At 37.1% G+C, this 22,079-nt stretch overlaps 1 protein-coding gene across 4 annotated transcripts in view; it reads right to left on the reverse strand.

The window, feature by feature from the left end:
* Positions 1–22,079, reverse strand: part of ptpro (protein tyrosine phosphatase receptor type O) — a 68,072-nt gene that overhangs the window by 5,931 nt on the left and 40,062 nt on the right. For 2 of the 4 annotated variants that reach the window (XM_015352985.2, XM_015352984.2), the window contains exons 13-24: positions 21,253–21,386; positions 17,463–17,601; positions 14,509–14,629; positions 10,595–10,663; positions 9,479–9,562; positions 8,576–8,611; positions 7,488–7,569; positions 6,593–6,683; positions 5,984–6,060; positions 3,130–3,264; positions 2,752–2,874; positions 1,345–1,499 (exon numbers count right to left, since the gene is read on the reverse strand). In XM_015352985.2, the coding sequence (XP_015208471.1) occupies positions 1,345–1,499; positions 2,752–2,874; positions 3,130–3,264; positions 5,984–6,060; positions 6,593–6,683; positions 7,488–7,569; positions 8,576–8,611; positions 9,479–9,562; positions 10,595–10,663; positions 14,509–14,629; positions 17,463–17,601; positions 21,253–21,386 (1,246 nt within the window). The remainder of the gene's footprint in view (positions 1–1,344; positions 1,500–2,751; positions 2,875–3,129; positions 3,265–5,983; positions 6,061–6,592; positions 6,684–7,487; positions 7,570–8,575; positions 8,612–9,478; positions 9,563–10,594; positions 10,664–14,508; positions 14,630–17,462; positions 17,602–21,252; positions 21,387–22,079) is intronic. The other 2 variants (XM_015352987.2, XM_015352986.2) reach the window with 1 other exon arrangement.

A 22,079-nucleotide genomic window follows, 5' to 3' on the forward strand; every position in this document is an offset into this window, starting at 1 on the left:
TCCTAGGGGGAACAGTAAAAAAAGGAATAGGGGAAAGGAAAGAGATGAAATAGGCTGGAGCTGTATGTGCAGTGGCTTTGACCCTCAACCAGAAACGGGAAAGAAAGAGGGAAGAAGAATGGAGCGAGAGAAGAGAGAGAAGGAAAGGGAAAGGAGAGATAAAACTACTGCAGAAGTTCACAGCGTCTGGAAAGCTTGGCGACATCAGGAGCACTGAAAGAAAAATGCAGGTGACTTTGTGGTAGCAGAGCCACTTGTTTCCCTGAAGGGTCGATGCTGAAGAGGCGAGAAAGTGACTCCGTTCTTCACAGAAGAGGAACGCAATAACAGTAAGGTTCCAGCAGCACGAAAGAGTGCAAAACAGGTCTGTCAGCAATGAAGCGAAATGCTGAGTACTAGAAAAGAAGTGTTCAGTGTCACATGCAGTAAGGGTGTTTTATGAGTGTGGATGCAGAAGTGAGAGATTAGAATTCGACTTCCACTAAATAATTTTGTCTACAAGCATATACAAATAAACTACCTTCAACACATTAAAATAACATTATATTAATTTTTTCCCCATCAAATCTGCATCAAACCTTATTACCAGATCAAAAATGTCAAAATATATGTCCAATTTAATTACTGAATTAATAAGCAAAACTCCTGATTTACTCAAATATCCTGCAGGTGGGGAGAGCAGGGGTTAGTCCCATTAACCATGTTATTAATGGTATTTATGCTCTTGCTTCAGCATTTTTAGTTCTAAATAACATTTTTTAACCTTTTCCACGATACATGCGAGAACTGAGACTATGAAAACTTCAGGAACAGTTTAACGTTTCTTTAATTTCATATTACATCGCTCACATTCATGAGCATTACTCTCATAACAGGTCTACATATAACACACATCAAATGCTTTCCTGACAGTAACAGAATAACTAAAGCATAACCCATAAACAACTTAACTCTTTGTTAACCAAGCTACTGTATGCCTTTACTGTAGAGACAAATGCAGGTGAGGTGAAGCAGATCTCTGAAATGTAGGTGCACAAGTGGGTTCCTGCATTTATGCCCATACTGCACAACCCATGAATGCCAATTTTGGTCAGCGAATGCAGATACAGATGACATTAATACTTTTGAGCTTATAGGCAAAATTGCAAATGTAAAAGTCATAAATATTGAGATTTTACTGTATAACAGTGCTCAATTAAAGTTCCCTAAGGCTGACTGACAAGCGTGCAGTCCTTTTGGTTGCATTAAAGCTTTGCATAATCCAGAAAATGTGCCATATTTCAAAAGACCGATACTGAAACGGCAGTGGCTCTCTGCAATTTCATACCTCTAATGTCACCTTACCTGCAGTGCACTATTATGGGTCCTTTACTCCTTGCTGCTCGATGCCTGACAATTTGCACAAACTGCAGAATGCTCTCAGCAGCATTAACTGTTGGAACTCCGTGATCAGGCCAGGATGTATAATTTAAATGCAAGACGTCTTGTGTCTCATCAGCCTGCAGAGAAATCAGGAAATTAATGTAAATAAACATTACTAGTACAATGTGTCCTACAGGCTCTCTTTTATAAACACTCATCAAAGTAGCATTAGTAGTGATGACTCATTCCATTACTTAATGCACCCTCCTCTTAATATTGTTTTGCTACTACACTCTAGTCTACAATGTATTTATTTGATACCATGCCAGTCTGAAAAGGTTTATTAGATTATATACTGTACATATCAAACATGAAAAATACAAAATGATATTACATTTCCAAGAAAAAAACTGTGTGCTTGCATCCCTTCACATTTTCCAAAAACTTTAAAGAACATTTGCATATTTTAAGGATCTTTTTCTTCATTTTATTTTGGACAAAAAAAATTTAAAAAATGTGCATTGAAGCAATTCGTTTTTTTTCTTTCAAATCATAAGAGATTCAAAATACTGTTAATGCCCTTCAGTTCAGAAATCCCTTTAGCACCATTCAGTTCTGTGCTGTGAGAGATAACATGATGTGTAAGATTTTAATGAAGAATTTACTATATACAGTAGTGCCAACAAAAACAATTTCTGATAATCATATATGTTATAATCATATACCCTAACTGAGCTGCTCAGATGTACTTAAAGGTGAGTATATTACATACTAAACACTGTATGATAAAATATATTTTTGTATTGTTAAAATAAAAGTAAAACAGACGTAAGAGATAACACTTTTCAGTTATTTTAGTATATTGCAAAACTATATTGTTAATGCTAGATTGCTAGCAATACAAAAAGATTTCTCAAAGAGATTATACACTTAGAGTTAATAATATCTACAGTAGTATAAGTGAAAAGTGCTTCACAATTATTTATTTACTTCTATGCTTTCTTACATACAAAAAATACAATTAAAACAAACCAGCAAATCACTTAGTGAATCCAAATATTAAATCTTATCTGATTACTTTAATATTCTCTCTGTACACCTCTAGATCTGACTGGCATGCTGCAAAAGGAAAAAGTATTTATAATGGAATACAAAAACATGAGTAAACGTAGGAACATAATATCAACCTTATTAATGTTTTTATTAATAAAAGTCAAGAAGAAATGTTTACAGTTTAAAAATCTCAAGAACTATTAGAATTTCCTTCCGTGAGTGACACAGAGCTCTTGGGAGTGCCTGTCTTGGTGTCTCTCAGTTTACCTCACACACTGGCAATCCTGAATTGCCATAAAAACTACAAAGGATCATTGATGTTTAACTAATACTTACATAGCCAAGTCTAAAATTTCTCACAGTCCATTCAGTGGCTTCCTTTTCAGAGGTGATTTCAACAGTGATTTCTCCATAAGTAACAGGTTCCTCTGTAAATGGCCAGTAATGGTCACATTTAACCTGCAACAACAACAATTAACAATACGTATTCATGCCCTTCATAATCTTGTTATAGCCTCCTCAATCACAGACGACAAGAGTCTATCATATTCCTCAGCAGTCATGTCTATTATCAAAAATGTATACTTCTTCATTTGTAGAACACATTTCACAAAACACCAGCTCCCTCAGAATGAGAGTTTGTCCTGCTCACAACAGCTGATCTCAGGGGTTGATCACATACCCTTAAACCTGAAGGAAGATAAAGGGACTTACTCTTCTCCGTTCATTGCACTGTGTCAGCATGACAATGATGTGGGATTTCTGCTGCAGGACCATCTTCCAGAAGTCATTCTTTGTCTCTGGCAGTGGCCCCTGTGTTGCAATATATTCACGTGGAGACCTGTAACCCTGAGAGGGCAAAGACAGGGAATGGGACAAAAAATGTACTATTTACTGTAACAATGCACCACTAAAGCACAAGATTTGTATATATTCAGCAGGATTTATTGAGGAACAAGCCAACCAGAAGAGACCCCTAGGAATATCGGTGCTGAACTGTTGATTGCCGGACCATTTTCCCCAAGCCAGAGGGACAACACAAAATATGAGGCAAGGACATTAGATAATGAACAAGGAAATTAGATAATACCCGTGCTCTTGATATTTGAGGGCTACAGTACTAATGTTAGTAATTCAGGTGGGTAGCTGCGTCAGCATGCGTAGGCTGCAAAGGAACAAGTAATAGGTTTATTCCATGCTGAAAAAAAGAAGAAAGAGAACACAACGTTTCGGCCGTGGAGCCTTCTTCAGGTGTGAGAGAGACAGGGCAGTAGGCAAAGGTAAAGTAGCGGGAGAACAAAGGTTGAGAGGGAGGAGGAGTGAGAGGCGGGAGCAGGGGACAGAAAGAGAGGCCAATCAAGAGGTGTGAAGTCAGAATGGACGCAGAGAGGTGTGAAATGAAACTTCCAATGAATGGAGAAAATTTAAAAGAACAGTAATCTGTCGTTAAGGGAAGGGAGAATGTGTGATCCTAGCTGCAGAATAATTTTAGTTTCGGTGGTCTTTCTGATGTATGAGTTCGGAAAACCGTCTTTGAGAACACAGACGGAGAGATTAGAGAGGTCGTGGCCGTCAGAGGTGAAATGACAAACAATGGGCTTGGAGAGATCTTTAATCTTCACAGCCCTGACGTGTTCTCTGAAGCGGTCTCCGAGTCTCCTTCCTGTTTCCCCAATGTAGATGGCTGGGCATTTACTGCAAGAGATACAGTAAATAAGGTTGCTGGAGTTACAAGATGCTGTCTGGGTGATCCGGAATTGTCCTGAGGGGCCTTGAATGAGTGTGGTGGTGGCTGTGTACTTGCAGGTGATACAGCGAGCTCTTTTGCAAGGGAAAGTGCCTGGTGTGGATGGTTGCTGAGGGCGGTCAAGGGAGCTGTGAACAAGGAGGTTACGCAGATTAGGTGGTCGGCGATATGAGATGATAGGGCGATCAGAAAAGAGGGCCCCAATGGAGGGATCATCCTGTAGGATGGAAAAATTCTGGTTAATGGTCCTGGGGATAGGAAGTCACCCTAACACACTTCCTAACACACTTCCTGTTAGGGAAGCCACCCTAACACACTTCCTATCCCCAGGACCATTAACCAGAATTTTTCCATCCTACAGGATGATCCCTCCATTGGGGCCCTCTTTTCTGATCGCCCTATCATCTCATATCGCCGACCACCTAATCTGCGTAACCTCCTTGTTCACAGCTCCCTTGACCGCCCTCAGCAACCATCCACACCAGGCACTTTCCCTTGCAAAAGAGCTCGCTGTATCACCTGCAAGTACACAGCCACCACCACACTCATTCAAGGCCCCTCAGGATAATTCCGGATCACCCAGACAGCATCTTGTAACTCCAGCAACCTTATTTACTGTATCTCTTGCAGTAAATGCCCAGCCATCTACATTGGGGAAACAGGAAGGAGACTCGGAGACCGCTTCAGAGAACACGTCAGGGCTGTGAAGATTAAAGATCTCTCCAAGCCCATTGTTTGTCATTTCACCTCTGACGGCCACGACCTCTCTAATCTCTCCGTCTGTGTTCTCAAAGACGGTTTTCCGAACTCATACATCAGAAAGACCACCGAAACTAAAATTATTCTGCAGCTAGGATCACACATTCTCCCTTCCCTTAACGACAGATTACTGTTCTTTTAAATTTTCTCCATTCATTGGAAGTTTCATTTCACACCTCTCTGCGTCCATTCTGACTTCACACCTCTTGATTGGCCTCTCTTTCTGTCCCCTGCTCCCGCCTCTCACTCCTCCTCCCTCTCAACCTTTGTTCTCCTGCTACTTTACCTTTGCCTACTGCCCTGTCTCTCTCACACCTGAAGAAGGCTCCACGGCCGAAACGTTGTGTTCTCTTTCTTCTTTTTTTCAGCATGGAATAAACCTATTACTTGTTCTAATGTTAGTAATGATACTCATATGAAAATCAATATTTTGTTATAATTTTTACTGGATGAGAAAAACTGACTATATATTTTATATATAATATATATAGTGAAAGTGAAAGAGAAGAGGTTTATATGCCTTCTCGAAAGTTAAATTGAATGATTCCAGATTTCTGTATGAAAACATATTTTGATATTTTATTTGTACATATGCTCTACGATACATTGCTCTGTTGCTGCTTGGTGCCTTGCCTCTCAGATCTGCCTCTGCATGATAAGTTGTATATCTCTGTAGTATGATATACTGTAGGTGTCTGTTATGGCATTCCCTGGCTTTAAAACCATAATGTCTAAAACAATTTGTAATGCTGTGGTTTTTGTTTTAAGTGAACTTTGTAAGCACTGTGTTTCACTCGTGTCAAAACAAAATGTGTTTTGTTTAAAAACTCTGTTTTTACTCTCAATTATTACAATGACACTATAAGTAAAAAAAAAATATCAGAAATACTCAGAAAGGAACAGCAGAGGTCAGTATCGTAATAAACAAAACTCCTGTTCTTCCCAGTTAATCAATGGATTTTTAGACTTTCCTAATATAATCGTGCTGTATCTTGTTGTACAATGTTTAGCACAATCTGTCACAGAGGTAAAGAGATAGAACCATATTTTGATGACACATACTGGTATATAATTTGCATTGATGTAATCGGATCCTTCATCGTTGTGCATAGATATTAGTTTCACTCTGCTAAAGTCATCTGTAAATGAAAGAAATATGTCAGGGAATATTATTACATTTTCAGCACACACCATCAATCTGTTCATAAAACACTTAATGTCACTAAATATGTCCTCCACTGGAGAGTATAAATGCCTAAACATTTGACAAAGAAATAACGTTATTAAATTCATCCAATACAATTATATCCAATTTTGTAACTCATGTATTTTAACCCAATAATGACCAATAATCTGTTACAAAACTACAAGCAGTATGCTATAGTACTTGTTTCATCTGTGCACTTGAAATACCTAGTTATGGTTAACACATTAATACATCAAATTACAACAGAAGTTTGTACTAAAAATGTTTTCACTAGAATGAATCACAACTTTTTAAATGAATGCAAACTTCAATAAAAATTATTGAAGAAATACTATTGAGAAATTCTATTTTGATAAAGTGGAAGTAGAGTTTAAATTTATGAACACTAAGATTAACATTAATATTGAGAATCACACAATATTCAAGTTGAATATGTTTTTGTGAAGTGAGATGTTCCAACTCACATGGCAGGATATTTGTATAGCGGTTTTTTGCTCTGTTCACTGGCAAATCAGCTGCTTCATGGGAGATGTCAAGTCCTACACTTTTGAGATCCTGGGAACAGAAACAGGATACCTGTATCTCACCTTGGAATCAATCACCTGTTTTCCCTTCTAAGATTGTTTTTCTGACATTAGCAGGACAATTATATTTCAATTATATCTTTCTTCAGGCGTAACATTAATCCTTTTATATACAGTACCAAATTCGTATTTCATTGTCTCCATTTACAGTATATATTGTAATTGGAGGTTTTCAATTAAAGTTACAGTTGGCTTTAATTTTCAAAGACACTTTGAAAGAAATGCATCAAAGTGACATTTTTTCCTCTACAATATTTTTTTAAAACTCACATTGTATTTTCTGTCTTGTTTTTGTAAAGCAGACATGTCATATTTGATTCATTGTGATCAAGAAGACAGTTTGGAAAATAATTTAGTTCCGTCTCCTGTTCAAGTACATATTGTTACAGAAGAACAAATAGTGGCATTATAAAAAAATGCCATCATACTTAGAAACAGACCAAAACTAAAAATGTTTTCTTTCACAATAAATGTTTTCTTGATTGGTCTTCTTTCTGCTGTCCTCCCCTTCATTCTTCACACAGCAAGAGCTGGAAATTATTCTGAAGACTTTCTACAAAACCTCTATTCATGCCTAAGTATTCTCGAGCAGTCAGATGGATTAACAAGGACTTCACCAGGTAAACTTTCTGCTTGATCCTTTATTCCAAAGACATAATGTGGTCTGATTTTAACAATATTTCCAATCTACAAACTACGTGTTATCGTTTCCTCCGAGACAATGAGAGGATAAAATTATTATTTCAGTTTTGACTCTTGAAGTTTTTCCTCTTACCTCAAACTGCAGAGAGAATTTGTAAGCAGAGTCCTTGCTCATATCTTTGACATATGCATCAAAATCGTCTAATTGGACAGGGCTAGAGATGGAGATAAGATAATGGTGTTTATTTTCCCTCAGATTTTATAATAAAGCTTTTAGTTTACAGGGTATTCCACAATCATTAAGTGAGAAATCATTTCATTGTTTCATTGCTCTTTGAGGATTTAAATAATGTCACAGGGAATAATAGCATGACTCAAAGTTTAGGAATGTTAAAGATGGGACAACCACTGGCTGAGTATGAGGGAGACAGGATCTTCATACAGAGAAGTTAACTGAAATAGAAACTTGACTGACTGAAGTAGGAATGCAGAACTTTACAATGGTTTACAATTTCCTATTTCTTTAGGAAATGATGTCATGGACAATTATGAGATGCAGAGATGAGACACACCTTGGTTGCTATGATCCTTCTTGACCTTTCCTTAAAAACTCTATGAGGTGAAACATTATTTTCGATTTTTTGCTGCTGTTGAGCATTTAAATAATCTGAATCCATCATCTCAATATATTCAAAATGTTTTATTTTAGAGAAACAATAAATACACCAATGCAATTTAAAATACTGCAAAGAAAGTAGTTAATATTACAAGTTCCAACAACATATCAGAAATTGAAAGACTATTTTCTCTAAAAACATCTGTTAGTGGAATGTGCAAAGAAATGAAAACATAAAACCAGCTATGTGTGGAACGTGTTACAGAAAGCATCCATTCCATCAAACCATTTTAATTTTTATTCTCTGATTTTTTTTTAACTTCCATACCAAATGTTTTCTGCATTTTATATCAGTGGTGAACATTTTTTCTTTTGGCTTTTTGTACTAATTCATCAAATGCTGCAATTAAAACTAGTATTGCATTTTAATGCCAAGCACATTACAATGAAAAGAAAGCAGGACCAATGAGCTCAACATGACTAAAAAAAAAATTCACTTTGCTTACCCGCCACACAAAAATTGATAAGACACTGATAATTCACAAAAAACAGCTATATAAAATTTTCTTCATGAATGCATGAATAAAATTAGATACAAATCTTACTTTGTTAGCTTCTTTTTCTTCAACGCAGTGTTGCCCCTTCAATTAAGAACAGAAGATGATTCTTTAGCCCATCATATACAGCATGTAATTACTGTATAACCATTTAATGCTTTTGCACTTTAATCAGATTTCTTTTAGAATTTACTACAGTAAATATCTAAGATGAAGACATACTTGTACACTGTGCTAATAAAGAGACTCCCCATGGGTAGATTGGCAGTCAGTGTCTGTACAAATCAGCCATACCTGGCCAGCGTGAGTCACTGTTCCATATCTGCCTCAATTTGAGAGATTGCACCCTTGAGCACTATATAAATGAGAAGAAGGATCTATGCTAAACACTCTAAACAATGTATGTCTACATTGTAAATGAGGAACTACATCAAGGATAAGAATAAGCACAGAATACACTCCACGTGTCAAGAATCAATTCTAGTGGATTATTTGTCTCTGAAGGCTTTTACCCAATATCCCTCTGGTTTGGGAGCTTAACACATTATGTTGCAGCACTATATTACCTGTTCATGGGTCAATCGTTGATTATAAATGTGTTTTGACATAATATATCAGTCTGTATCTGAGAAGATTCTTTTCAGAATTAAAAAAAAAGTTACATTGTAATGCCTCACAAGCACCATATGAGATTAAAGCAAGAGCTCTCACATTCTTATTAGTGTTTTCTTGTTAGTGTTAAAATTCAGCAGCTTGATTTTGTATTTATTGACAACTTACGCAAGCTCAGTGCAGTGCTAAAAGCTTTGTGAATGCTACCGACAGCTCTTGGCAAAGCTAATGTGACCTTAGAGCACACAAGGAGGGAGAGTGACAGGAGATTTTTTTCTTCATAGATCTGTTCCATTAAAATGGCGTGGGTGTCTGGAAGCAAGACAAAGTGCTACTTACCAAGGATTAAAATAAAAAGCCAAAAGATAATCAGTCCAAAGGCAGGATGGTAGAAGTGTAAGGAGGGCAAAAATGCTCCTTCGCCTGAAGAATTAAAAACAGGTACAGGTAGGGACAAAGTTGTGCTCAGTTAGTACTTGTCAATGACAGTGCCCAAGAACAAAGTTAGTTGGTCAATAGTGGTTAATACAAAGACATGCAGCTTGAATGTTGTTGATCTTTTTTCCTAGATTATCTTTCCTCCTTCTTTCCTTATGACATTTTTGGTGTTATTCATTGTGTCTGCAGCACTGCAATAGGATATACTTCGATTAATTCATTTTGTTTACACTGAGAAGTGAAAGGTTTTTCTGAATCTGATGAGTCAAAGTGGACTTACCGCAAAGCTACTCAGCATTTTATCCTACTGCTTCTTTCATTTGTTTATAAATATTTAGGGCTTCTGAAAGATGTATGGCAATAAAATATGGCTGTGCACAGAGATAGTGCAACCACAAATTACGGAGGCTTTCATACTGTAAGTGTCTTTCAGTTAACGATAAAGTCTTTCACAAGAACTGAGCGAGTCGAGATCCTTCAGTCTAGCTTTCTTGAGTGTTAACTGAAACAAAGTATAAGACTCTACGTTTTTGGAATTGTAGTTAATCTGTTTATCTTCCCCCCAAAAGAAATTGTAGTTCCACAGCCACTGTGGTCACAGCAATATTGCACCGTATGGCCTGCATACTCTTAGTTTGCTCTGAATATGTGGACACTCCAAGGCATACAGTTTCTCAGTAAAACACCACTGAAATGTAATAAACAAACCACCTCTCGTTCTAAGGAGAAAAAAAGTGCTGGATTTTGTTCCAGCTGTACTCATTACATAATTGAATCCTTAATTAATATAGCAAGTAACTTGATTATAGAATCATAGAACCTTTCCAAGTGTTTTTTTTTCCTCAAAAGTCAGGGAACTCGGGAAACTAAATAGGGCAAGCTCTAGCATCTCTTAAGAACTGAAAAAAGTGAATATTAGGTTAGTTTAATCTATATGTGCTTCAGAGCATGGTGAAGGCCGAGGCTAATTTTCTAAAAAGATAACATTGGTAATATGCATTGGCAACATGTTCCTACCAGTTATAAGGCAGCTTTCCATCTCTTTCAAATGAGGCAAAGTTCACAAATGTTCCAGCACCACACTCTCTGAAAGAAAATTTAGAGATGTTTAGTTTAGTCTTTCAGAAGCAATACAATGGTACCAATGTGCTCAGTTTTTCAAGTTTTAAAACAATAAAATTGTTTTGAAGTTTAGAAGCTTAATTTTAAGAAAGAACGAAACACCCAGACAGAGGGCCAACACCTACAGCTATGTAAACAATACTGTAAAAATATAAGGGGCAAGGTAATAGAAGGGGTATATAATGGGCCCAGGTTATGGAAACGTTCATACCCCTTTAACCTTGCCATGATAATATTTGTAGTTCCCAACTATAGCCTGCAAACCAGAAGTGTACTGTAAATAGCCAGAAGCTGAGGGCCTTGGTTTCAATGAATTGATTGCTTACAGGTGTTTTCCATTGCCCCTGGAGCTTGTGTTTAAAAGGCAGCAACACCCACAGCTCCAGGTCTTTTGTTTGGAAACAAAGACCAGCGTGTTGTAGATAAACTGAACAAGAAGGAACTTTTTATTTGAAGGATTCACGTTTTGTCATTTAAATGAAAGAGGAACAGAGTTTCTTAGTCGAATTGACTACTGTAATTCTCTACTCGCTGGGGTATCTAAATCTACTCTGAACAAACTGCAGTATGTCCAAAATTCAGCAGCCAGAATTCTGACCAGGTCTAGTGCAACTGTTCACATTATTAATATCCTGGAGTCCTTGCACTGGCTTCCGGTCAAATTCCGTGTAGACTTTAAAATCCTCATCCTCATCTATAAGGCTCTGCATGGCTTGGCACATTAGTACCTGTCTGAACTATCATCGCCCTACTCCCCACCTCGCAATCTTCACTCTTCTAATTCTGGTCTCCTAACTGTCCCTCAAGCCCGTCTACATTGTATGGGTGACAGGGCCTTCTGTAATGGCCCCAAGCTCTGGAACTCTCTCCCCAAGGATATCAGAGAGTCACCTTCTCTAAACTCCTTGAAGTCCAGACTCAAAACCCTCTTCTCTAGAAAACCCATCTGCTTTTCTTAGTACCACCATCCACGGTCTCCTCTATATATTGTAATTGTGTTTTAACTTGTGTATTCTTCTTATTTATTGTTGTTGTCATTCTGTAAAGCGCTTTGAGAAGCCACCTTTAAAGGTGCTATATAAAATAAAGTTTATTATTATTATTATTATTATTATTATTAGTCAAGTACTGTCACATTGAACATTGAATCAGGGTATGAGACCAACCTTTCCTATTCATAATTGAATCTGGAATATATAATAGGAAAGAAAGGAGATAATAAATAAGGAAAGAATGTTGAAATAATGCAAATATCAACCCCCCAAAACACCCCATCCTGTAAAATGCTCAAACTAATATGAAATTACCCTGTTAGTTTCTACATTCTATCAGCAATACTGTATGTACCCAGGTTCCTCTTTTCAAAGGAAACTGATATGCTGACTTTATATTGTGGATGAACTGGCATTGCATCTATCTAAAAGCAAAAAGTGGTTATGTTAGGATGTTCTTTCATGGTCTGATGCACATGTTTTAGCAAAACTGAGAAAGTATGCACAAATTCCATTGTATTAATGTGTCAACCAAATTCATGTTAGACAACCCTGGGAGTCAAAACTATTGTTAATATACAGTACAATAGAAGTAATTATATTATGGAATACCCCTATATATCAGGTTTTATGGCAAATGTTAGAGCTTGTATAGTAATCATTCATAGGAAAGGAAGAAATGAGACTTGACTTTTAATATGTGAACTTACCAGTTTCATATTTTTTATTGGAATTTATGAAAGTTTCAGCTGATGGGAAAAATGTCCTACCTTACATTGTTCCTGCTATAATACCACAAAATATTTTTTTTTCCAGTTGTAAAAACCATACTGTTTTGTGTCATTGAACCTTTTAAAATACTTAAGTACTGAATGAGAGGCTCTTTAACAATGTATTCTGTCCATGGGGATTGAAATTACAAAAACTGGTCATATTATATGTGTAAGCACAAAGGCAGTGATCATTGATCATCCACACAATAAATAAACTACCCTGTCAAAATAAAAATAAATATTCATCTATGGTCATGCAGATGCTAGTTCATACACATGTTGACTGAAACACAAAATGTAATGGCTATACAGGATTTGCATTGGCAACAAAATATTTTCTTTCAGTCTGAATAATCTATCATATTGAATCCATTTTAATATTCAGTCTAAAGCCAGAGAAGAGAAATAAAATATTCAATTTTCTGTACCAGAAAAATGTTGAATTCTCCATGGATGGAGATTTACTGGGGTTATATTACCTTTATGACAACGGAGAGAGTCTGAAACACAGCTAGACTGACCAATATTTGGCCCCAGATAAAAATGGTTAATTTTCTCTCACACCACCCTGTCAACAGAAGCTGCAGGCCAGTGTTTACATGTGTCCTTACAAACTATAGCTTAGTGAATGATTTTCTACCTGCCCTCTCTAGCTTCTGTTGTAGTACACATATTACACTTTAGAGTAAGCAGATAAAGGAAGAAAAAAAGTTAGCAGACTAACTACAGGTGTTGCTCAGATTGATTGCTAATTATTAGTTAGACAATCTGTTTAAATCAATCAATCTGAAGGTTACCAAGGTGCTTAGTGACAGAGGACATTTTTCTGTATCATAGGACACAGGTTCTCCAGCTATCATTACAAGTTGAAAGATCAATCACAGAGGCAATGCTGGCGCAAAGCAAACAGCACAGCACTGAGTGCACAGAAAGAAGTCCTTCTTGGATGTCCTAATGAAAGGCATTAGGATGCAAATTGCAGGTTTCTGCTAAGTGACCCTTATTGTGACCCTCATTAACAACCAAGATAAACTGGAGATGGCACAATCTGTTCTGAGATTCTGAGCAGGGATCTATCATCACCATGAGGCGACATGTCTTGTCAAGCAGTTGTATAAGTGCCACTGCAGCATAATAAAAATAAAAATAACAATGAATTCAAATTAAAAACAATTATATATTCAAATTCAAACAAAAAATATATATACTGGTGGTTTGGCAGGAAAAATACAAATTGAATAGAACTGAGCCTAGTTACAGTATATTGAAGTAACAGCTACAGTATGTATTACTTCTTTCAGTTATAAACTAGGTTCTTCATAAAGAAAGGAAGCTTTTTAAAATATTTCTTTAGGAAAAGTGGTACCATACAATTATATCTCTTTTTAGTTTTTTTATTCTTTCTATTAAATTGTTAATTTTTTTTGTTGAATTGTGAAAAACTTTGTACTTACATTGTTGTCATCTTGTCAAGACTTTAAAAGCTACTTGCAATCTTACATGATTGCTAAAAAGATTAATTATATTCAATATCTACAGTATGAGTGTCTGATGTTTTGTTAAAGGTGAACTGGCTTTTCTAGCTATACAGACTGCACGCCTGCGTTTAGACAGACTGGCTCCAACTAAATAACCACAAATTAAGAAGTTCAAAATACTGTACTTTTTTCAGATCACAAGTGAAAAGAATAAAACATTATGAAATTTACTTTAAACAGTATGACATCCTATTATTTATTCATATATACAACAGAGAGTACCTCATAATAGTTAGACACAGAGAAGAGGCACTTTTTTATACATGTTGTTGAAGGATTCTGTGACAAACTACTCAGTCAATTTGATAAAGCTGATACCCAATTATTTCGAGAAAGAACTCAGGGTGAAATCCCAGACTCAATCAGCTACTGGCAACCAAATGAGGAAGATGGACCAAATGATCTTCTCCCAATTGTACAGTATCTTTCTTATGTTCTTATCTGAAATCATAACTTAATCTGAGTTGAACTGCACTGTTGTGGCTGGTTGGTTCCCAGACACTCACCTGGCCATCTGAAGGTGCTTCTTCCTGAGCATAATGAGGATGAACAGTAGGAGGCTGATCAGGACAATACTCAGAATGGCCAGGACTGAGATCACTACCACGTTAGGATTCATCTCTGTCACTGCAAAACACAGGAAATTGCTGTAGACCGAAAGAAATAAACTGGTCCTGTTCATAAAGAAAAAAAAAACATTTACAATATCCAACATAAAATAGCAGGTACAGTTCATTTTAGTAGAGAAGCCATCAGTAATATCATCTATCAGTAATATTTTCTGTAAGTGTATGGTCTACACATAAATTATTTCATGTTTTAAGTTTTGGGATACTATTGTTTAAATGTAACAGAAAGACTGACCCTTTACTAGCAACAACATTGTGTACATAGTGATGCACAGTGAAACAAAATCAGGACATGTCTTATTTTATTTTCATGACATTTAAACATGATTTAAATTTTACATTAATGGCTCGCTAGGATGTATGTCCATTTGTTTTAGCACTCATGTAAGTTCGTAAACATGCCAGGCGCTCAGTGCTTATATTTGAATTCAATTAAAAATCTTCAGAATGAATTGATATAACAATTAATAATGGTAATTAATGCTGAAACAGAGAAGCCATGCCTGGCATGGGTAACGAAGACTGGCTGTTCCTGACATGGGTATCAATCCCCTTTTAGAAGACGTACAACAAAGTGCTTATTATTAGACAAATATCCATTAGCACTTAGGGAAATGTATTTTGCTTTTAAAATATCCATGAAGATATTGTTCAATCTGTTGTAAAAGAAAAACACAGGCTTGACAATCCTCTGACCAGAGGTAAAGACATTCAAAATACATTCACAGGGGACATCCCCCTACACATGCAACATCTTTGCTAAACCCCAGAGTCATTATACCTGATTTTCTTTTACAACTTGAGTTCACTTCAAATATCACCTCACTAAAGAACCAGGAAACTAGCTCTGTGAGGTTTTCTCAGGCTACATTTTACAGGGCAGAAAGTCACAATACCGGCCCAGGACCATCAAATCCATCTACGTTACTTTTTATCATCACTTTTCAGACTATAGTAGCTACAGAACAAGAATTTAAGGGACACCAAGTCTCTGCAGAATGACTGTAGCACACTGTCTGCATTAAAAATGATCTGAATGCTTAGGTGCTGTAAGAGGACCAGAGGAAGGGTCATCCAGGACAGGTATTTTAGGAACGATCTGCTCACTATACTTGACTTAGACCTGACCACGATGGCCGCTAAGAGAAACCAGCTGACCCACAGATGGAAAGGGTTCAGTCTGAAAGACAACGAGACGCAAGTGGGTCTCATCAGGAAACAAAATATATATGCCCCAGAAACAGTGAACCGGCGCGGAAGCCAGTAGGTGAATGCATTTCGGAGAAGAGAGTGGAGTTTGGTTGGAATGGACAAAGATTTAAGGACAACGGATTTACAGAATAAATAAAGGATAACGGTATACGGCTTGTGATTTGGACTCGGCGCGGATTTGTTGGATCTTACGAACTTTTGGAACACGGACTGAACAAGGACAGAGAAAACGGATTGCGGACTGGTTTGGAAGACGGCAAACTAAGGAAAGGGAGGAAAACTCACAAAAATAAAAGAAGAGTGTGTGGTGTGAGTACTTTCGTACTTATTACATTTATCTATTCCCCCGGAGACACCACAGTGCCTACAGTGGTAATATTGACAGCTGCAGGACAGAGACAACTGCTGTCTTCTGTGTCACAGAGTTTATCTAAAGCAGGAGACAGAAAATTGGTCGGTTTTAAACACCATGAATACCATTTTGTCCTCGACAGATCTGACATCATGTTGAGTGATATCCAGACCGAGTTATTGCTCAAGACAATCAGTGGACTGGTGGAAATGTGCTGTTGTAGAGAGGAATCAATAGTGCTGGAATTAAAATGGCACAAGAAACAATGCTGAAGACTTGCCCTGGCCAGCCTTTTTTCTGGAGCTGAATCTAAAATAACATTTATGGGAACAACTCACCAGTGTTATCAACTGGAGACAACCAAGCCTATTCAGCTTTCACTACATGATTGGAAATGAGTGGCAGAACATTTCACAGCATTCTGTCCAGGGCTTATCATATCTATGAGTCAACACTGTCAGGACTCTGTTAATGCCTGACCCTAATCTTCCATTGTTTTAATTTTGACATTGTGTCATGTTCAGGCAAACATTTTAGTTTTTTAAATGCTTTTGTTGTCACGATTGTAGTCCCTCCCCCTTAAGGGTGCTCCGGCTCTTTCACTTCGGACCTGATTTTGTGCACCCGCCCCTTGTTCCAGCCTCCTCCCAGCCCCCCTTAAAAGCCAAACGCTGACGTTAATCTGGGCTCTGCACTGGTTTCCGTATCATGAGAGCCCGGGACCTGGATGCGCCTGGCTCCGTTATGGTTTTAAGTTTCTGTTCCTGTTTCCGTTTCCCCTGCCAGTTCCGATCCGGTTCCCATTTTTAATGGGGAGTCTCGGATGGACCGCCCGGCTTTGGACCTTTTGCCTTTGTCCTGGATTTTGCATTGGACTCTGTTTTAGATCGTTTGCCCCGGACTCACCCCCCCGACCACCAGCACACCATGGACACGCCCCCCTGTCTTCATCTCCGCTTCCTGCATGCCTTTTTCCCTCGTGTATTCTCACTCAACCCCGGATTGTGTCGTCCGCATAGGGTCCGGAAAGAACACTTTTGTTACATTTGTGTTAACATCTTCTGTATTTATTATTTAAATCCATCAGACCTTAGTGTTGGTTTTCTTCTGTGCATCACACATGCATAACATAGCATTGATTTTATTTCTGTCAAGTAGGATGAAGGAGGAGAGAGCTGATGATCATTAATGCATACTGATTGTAGACATTGTGTGTGAGAATGCATGATAAGAAGGTTTTATGTGCTTATAAACAGAAGACCTCTACCCCGTGTGGAGACAGCGATGAACGTGGGCTCGCTGGGTGTGTTATGGCTGTAGCTAGTGACGCTGCAGTTATAAGCAGTGGAGGGCAGTAGACTGGATATGGTCACCACATGAGAGTTCACTGTCTGGGCTTCCTTTTCCTGCAAAGAAGATTCAAAGGTGGGTGAAACAAACTAAGATATATGAAGGATTGTCTGATCACATCCTGAGTACATGTTATCAAACTCATTTGGTAGATGTTTATGCATACAAATACCCAATAACATTGAAAGAAACCAACAAAACTAAACAAAACAAGACAAGGTTGGTGGTTTTTTTTCAGTTTTCAGGGGTCTACTGCAGCATAATGTATTGTCTTATTTCATTTTCTCCTAACTGATGTCCTTAGCATGCCAGGTCTATTTACAGTCACTGCATTTAATAAAAGTAGGGCATCACATATCTGATCAAATGATTGACTGAGCAAACTATTCTCCTATTTCATCAGTCTCAAAAGAATTTGTTTCATATAGCGGAGTCTTTTTGAATCCAGAATGACTGGAAAATATTTATCTTCACTGCTGGGCATGGCCTGATTTTAAAGTCCATTGTAGTTTAAGGATTTAAAGTCTTAAAGTATTTTTAATGCATTATCCCTTATTTAACTGCTACTGTGAAATTACATAGCAACCCACCCAATGAAGAATATATGAATTCCAACACACAAGACAATGTGCTAAATGTTTAAACAAAATATAGAGTTTTAAACATTTCAGCATACAATTTTCTTTTTTTTTGTCAATATTGCAGTAGAAATGAGATTCACATAGGCATAGTGAAAAGATATTCAACATTCTACAATCATTGTTACAGTTTATAGACCCTTCAAGCATAATAATGCCATTTTAGGTGAGTTTGTTGATTTATTGTCTCTGTTATGCTTGTTTTAATAATTTATTTTTGGTGATTTTGCATCATAGCCTTCCAGCATAGAAAATGACTTTCTAACTTTGTAGAATGCTTTGGTCTCAAACAACACTTGCACTCAGTCCAGGTCACAACAAAGGTCACAACTTGAACTTATCTAGACCTACCGCAGGTGTCACTTGGCTGTTCTCTTGATCAAGAATTCCCTGTCTAACTCTCTTTTCCCTTATGCTCTGTAAGTTTTAGCATCTTTCAATCAATTTACCAGACTAGTTATATGGATTCTGTTCATCATCTTGCATTTCCAACTCTGATATTCTGGAAGACTACTGTTTATACCTTAGCTCCTCTTAAAACTGGAACTATCTCCTATACTCACTCTGCACCATGGTATACTGACCAGTTGCATTCAGAAAAGGCTGCTTTCCACAAACTAGAATGCAGGTTGCATCTTTCTGGCTCAAGTGTATATCTTCGGTTTTGAAAGGAGGATTGAATACATGGATTCAATGGAGTCTGCTAGATCCAGCTGTTTCTTCCATATCACTGAAAACAGCCATAACAATCTAGATGCCTATTCTCCACCATCAATTGACCGCTAAAGCTGCTACTACATTACCTGCATCATCGCAACTTTGTAGCACTTTCTTTGAGTTTTTTACTTCCAAGATCGATAACATCTAGCATCACATTCTCTCCACTATGCATCTTACTACTACACCTCCTCCTTACATGACTAATTTTGCCAGTTCTCCTCTTTCTAGTTTCTAGTTGACACTGAGTGCCTTACAAAACCAAACATGGCTCTGACACCTTAACAATATCCAATCTACCTTTTCTTGCAAAAAGTTTAGAACATGCGGTGGCTAATTAAACAACCAGCTCTTTACAAATAACGTCCTGCAATCTGGTTACAGACATTTACACAGGACAGAAACTGTCCTTGTTAAAGTTACTAATGATTTTATTGTGGCTGTTGATTCCATTTTTCTATCTATCCTTATCCTCCTAGACCTCAGTATTGATTTCAGTACTGTTAATCATGGCATCTTACTTTCTCGTCCTGAGACTGTTTTTAAAATTTCTGCCACTGCTCTTAAACAGGTCTTACCTTACTGATTCCAAACACTTTGTCTCTCTTGGGGGTTTTAGTTCTGAAGTTGGGTTCATTTTGTCTGGTGTTCCTCAGGGCTCAATACTGGGCCCCCTACTATACAGTATGTACATGTTCCCACTTGGTTAGTTAGTAAAATAACATGGTGTGAATGATCATTTCTCTGCTGATGATACTCAAATCTACATCCATTCTAAACATGACACTGAAGTAGCTGTTTCTGCACTCTCTGACTGCATCTCTGGCATAAAAACCTTAATGACTCAAAATTTCCTTCATTTAAATTGCAAGTCACGCTTCTCAGCACCTCCCATCAGCTATGTAATGCTACTGCAGTAACCCTATCTGTGGATGGCATTGTACATGAATTTCAATCTGAAAATCTAATTGACAAATATAGGGGTGATATTTGATCTGTGCTCAGAAATATTGCCAGACTACGTCCTATGTTGTCTCTGACTGTAGCAGGAAAGCTGGTCAATACAATTGTCTTTTCTATGATTGATTACTGCAACACCTTACTTGCTGGCTTATCTAAATCCATGCTGAACAAACTTACTGTATGTTATGACAATATGTCCAGAATTCGGCAGCCAGGCTCCTGACCAGGTCGAGCACAAGTGATCATGTTACTCCTGTCTTGGGAGTCCTTGCACTGGCTTCCTATCAGGTTATGTGTCAATTTCAAAATCCTAATGCTCACCTACAGTATAGTTCTACTTGGTTTGGCATCTCAGTTCCTATCTTATTACCTTCCTAGAATTCTATCCCCCAGGATATCAGAAAGTCACCTACCCTGAGCACATTCAAATCCAGAATCAAAACCTCCTTTTCAGGAAAGCTATTATGTAATTGGTGTCTGTGTCTGGTCCTTGTATCTTCAGCTGCGTTTTTAATCCCTTGTGTTTATGTGTTCTAATTTTGTTATCCCCTAACTTTGATAAATGTTTTCTTTCTTTTGTCTTAACTGTGTTTTTTGGTTACTGTAAAGGGCATTAAGAAGCTACTTTTAAAGGTGTTGTAAAAACTATTAATAGTTATTTTAAAAAGACCATTTAATACAATACAAAATACAGCTAAACATACATTAGTTTATGGATTACATGGTTCTCCATTCTCAAAGACATTTTTAGAATGTCATTTCTCATTTTACAGCCAGCAATGAAGACTACTGAAACTGCAGATATGTGCTTTCTGAAAGTGATCGGCCAAGCAAAGGACTTTAACGAATATGACACTAGTAAAACAAACTATTTACATATTTATTTTTTCCTATCCTTTATTTTACATACAAGCATATGATTTCCACCACAGAACACTTTCTTGCCATCTGAAATTTACCTCCGTTTAACTTATGATGTTGCAAAAGTACCTATTAACTGAACTGACAATACACTGAACTGGGAGACATGAGAGCTACAGTATTTATATCTGTTCATTAAAACATTAAAAGCTCTTTACAGAATGACTTCCACTTAGAATGTAAGGTATGTATTCAATTTAGCATGAGCCATTTGATTTGAGAAAGATAAAGAGGGTTAAAATGACAAAAAATAAAACTAACAATTTTAACATAAGCAACAGAATAAGAACACTTAAAATACAGATTGTTTTTATCTTTAATGGAGATTAAATCATAACTGATTGATAAAAAAGAAGTGATAGGCATTAAGAAGAAAAAATAAATTTAAAACATTACATATTGCAGTTGAAGTACAGTATCTGTTTTATTATTACTTCAAATCTTGTGTAATAGAGTTGTGTGCCTTACCTTCAGCTCTCTACTTGAACCAACTTGCTTACAGTAAACCTGGTAGAAATCCACTACTCCTTCCTCTACCCACAGGAGAGTGACTGAGGTCTGAGTTGCATTCACGGCATATAAAGACTTTGGAGGTGCAGGCTCTGTAAAGCAAAAAACCTTTATCCAGTAAGCTTTCAGGCCTTTGTAGAAGATAAAAATAGTGTTTCTGAGTAGAAAAGAAGAAGCTATTTTGAGTCTGGAAACTTCCTCTTCACAAATGAAGAAATGCAATTTTCAGTTTCTATTACAATAATTCTTATTTAGTCCTACTCTGTTTTAAGTGTTGATAAATCTTGTGATTGAAACAACAGTGTCAGGAAAGAATACTGATCATATTTAACTTACAGTTTTTCTTGTGGTATTTGTGTTGGATATTTTATATACTGTTGAAACATTTGAACGATGGAAATACTGTATTAGTGAGAAAAACTCATTTTTTACAGTAAAGCATACTCTGAAAGAAATACTGTGTGTAGCAACAGACCTTTTCATATCAACAATAGAAAAGTTCAATTTTACTTATTTGCAACTGAGTTTACAGGCCAGTAAACACAAATGATCACAAATGGTCTGCTGAATTACACTGGTTAATCATAATAAGATAAGGTTATATTTTCAACACCCAGAAAGAAGGGAACAGAGAGTCAACAGAGTAGCAAAGGAAGAGTGGAAATAAAGAGAAAAGCAATGAAAGAGAGAAGAACCATGCCAGGTAACTAGAGGTAATTTGCACCTTGGTTAAGAGAGCCTGCTGTCCTATTGTTTAAGGAAATTCTGATTTCTTTTTGTTGTGG

Source organism: Lepisosteus oculatus, chromosome 7 (genome assembly GCF_040954835.1).
Source record: "Lepisosteus oculatus isolate fLepOcu1 chromosome 7, fLepOcu1.hap2, whole genome shotgun sequence".
In the NCBI taxonomy this organism is placed as follows: domain Eukaryota; kingdom Metazoa; phylum Chordata; class Actinopteri; order Semionotiformes; family Lepisosteidae; genus Lepisosteus; species Lepisosteus oculatus.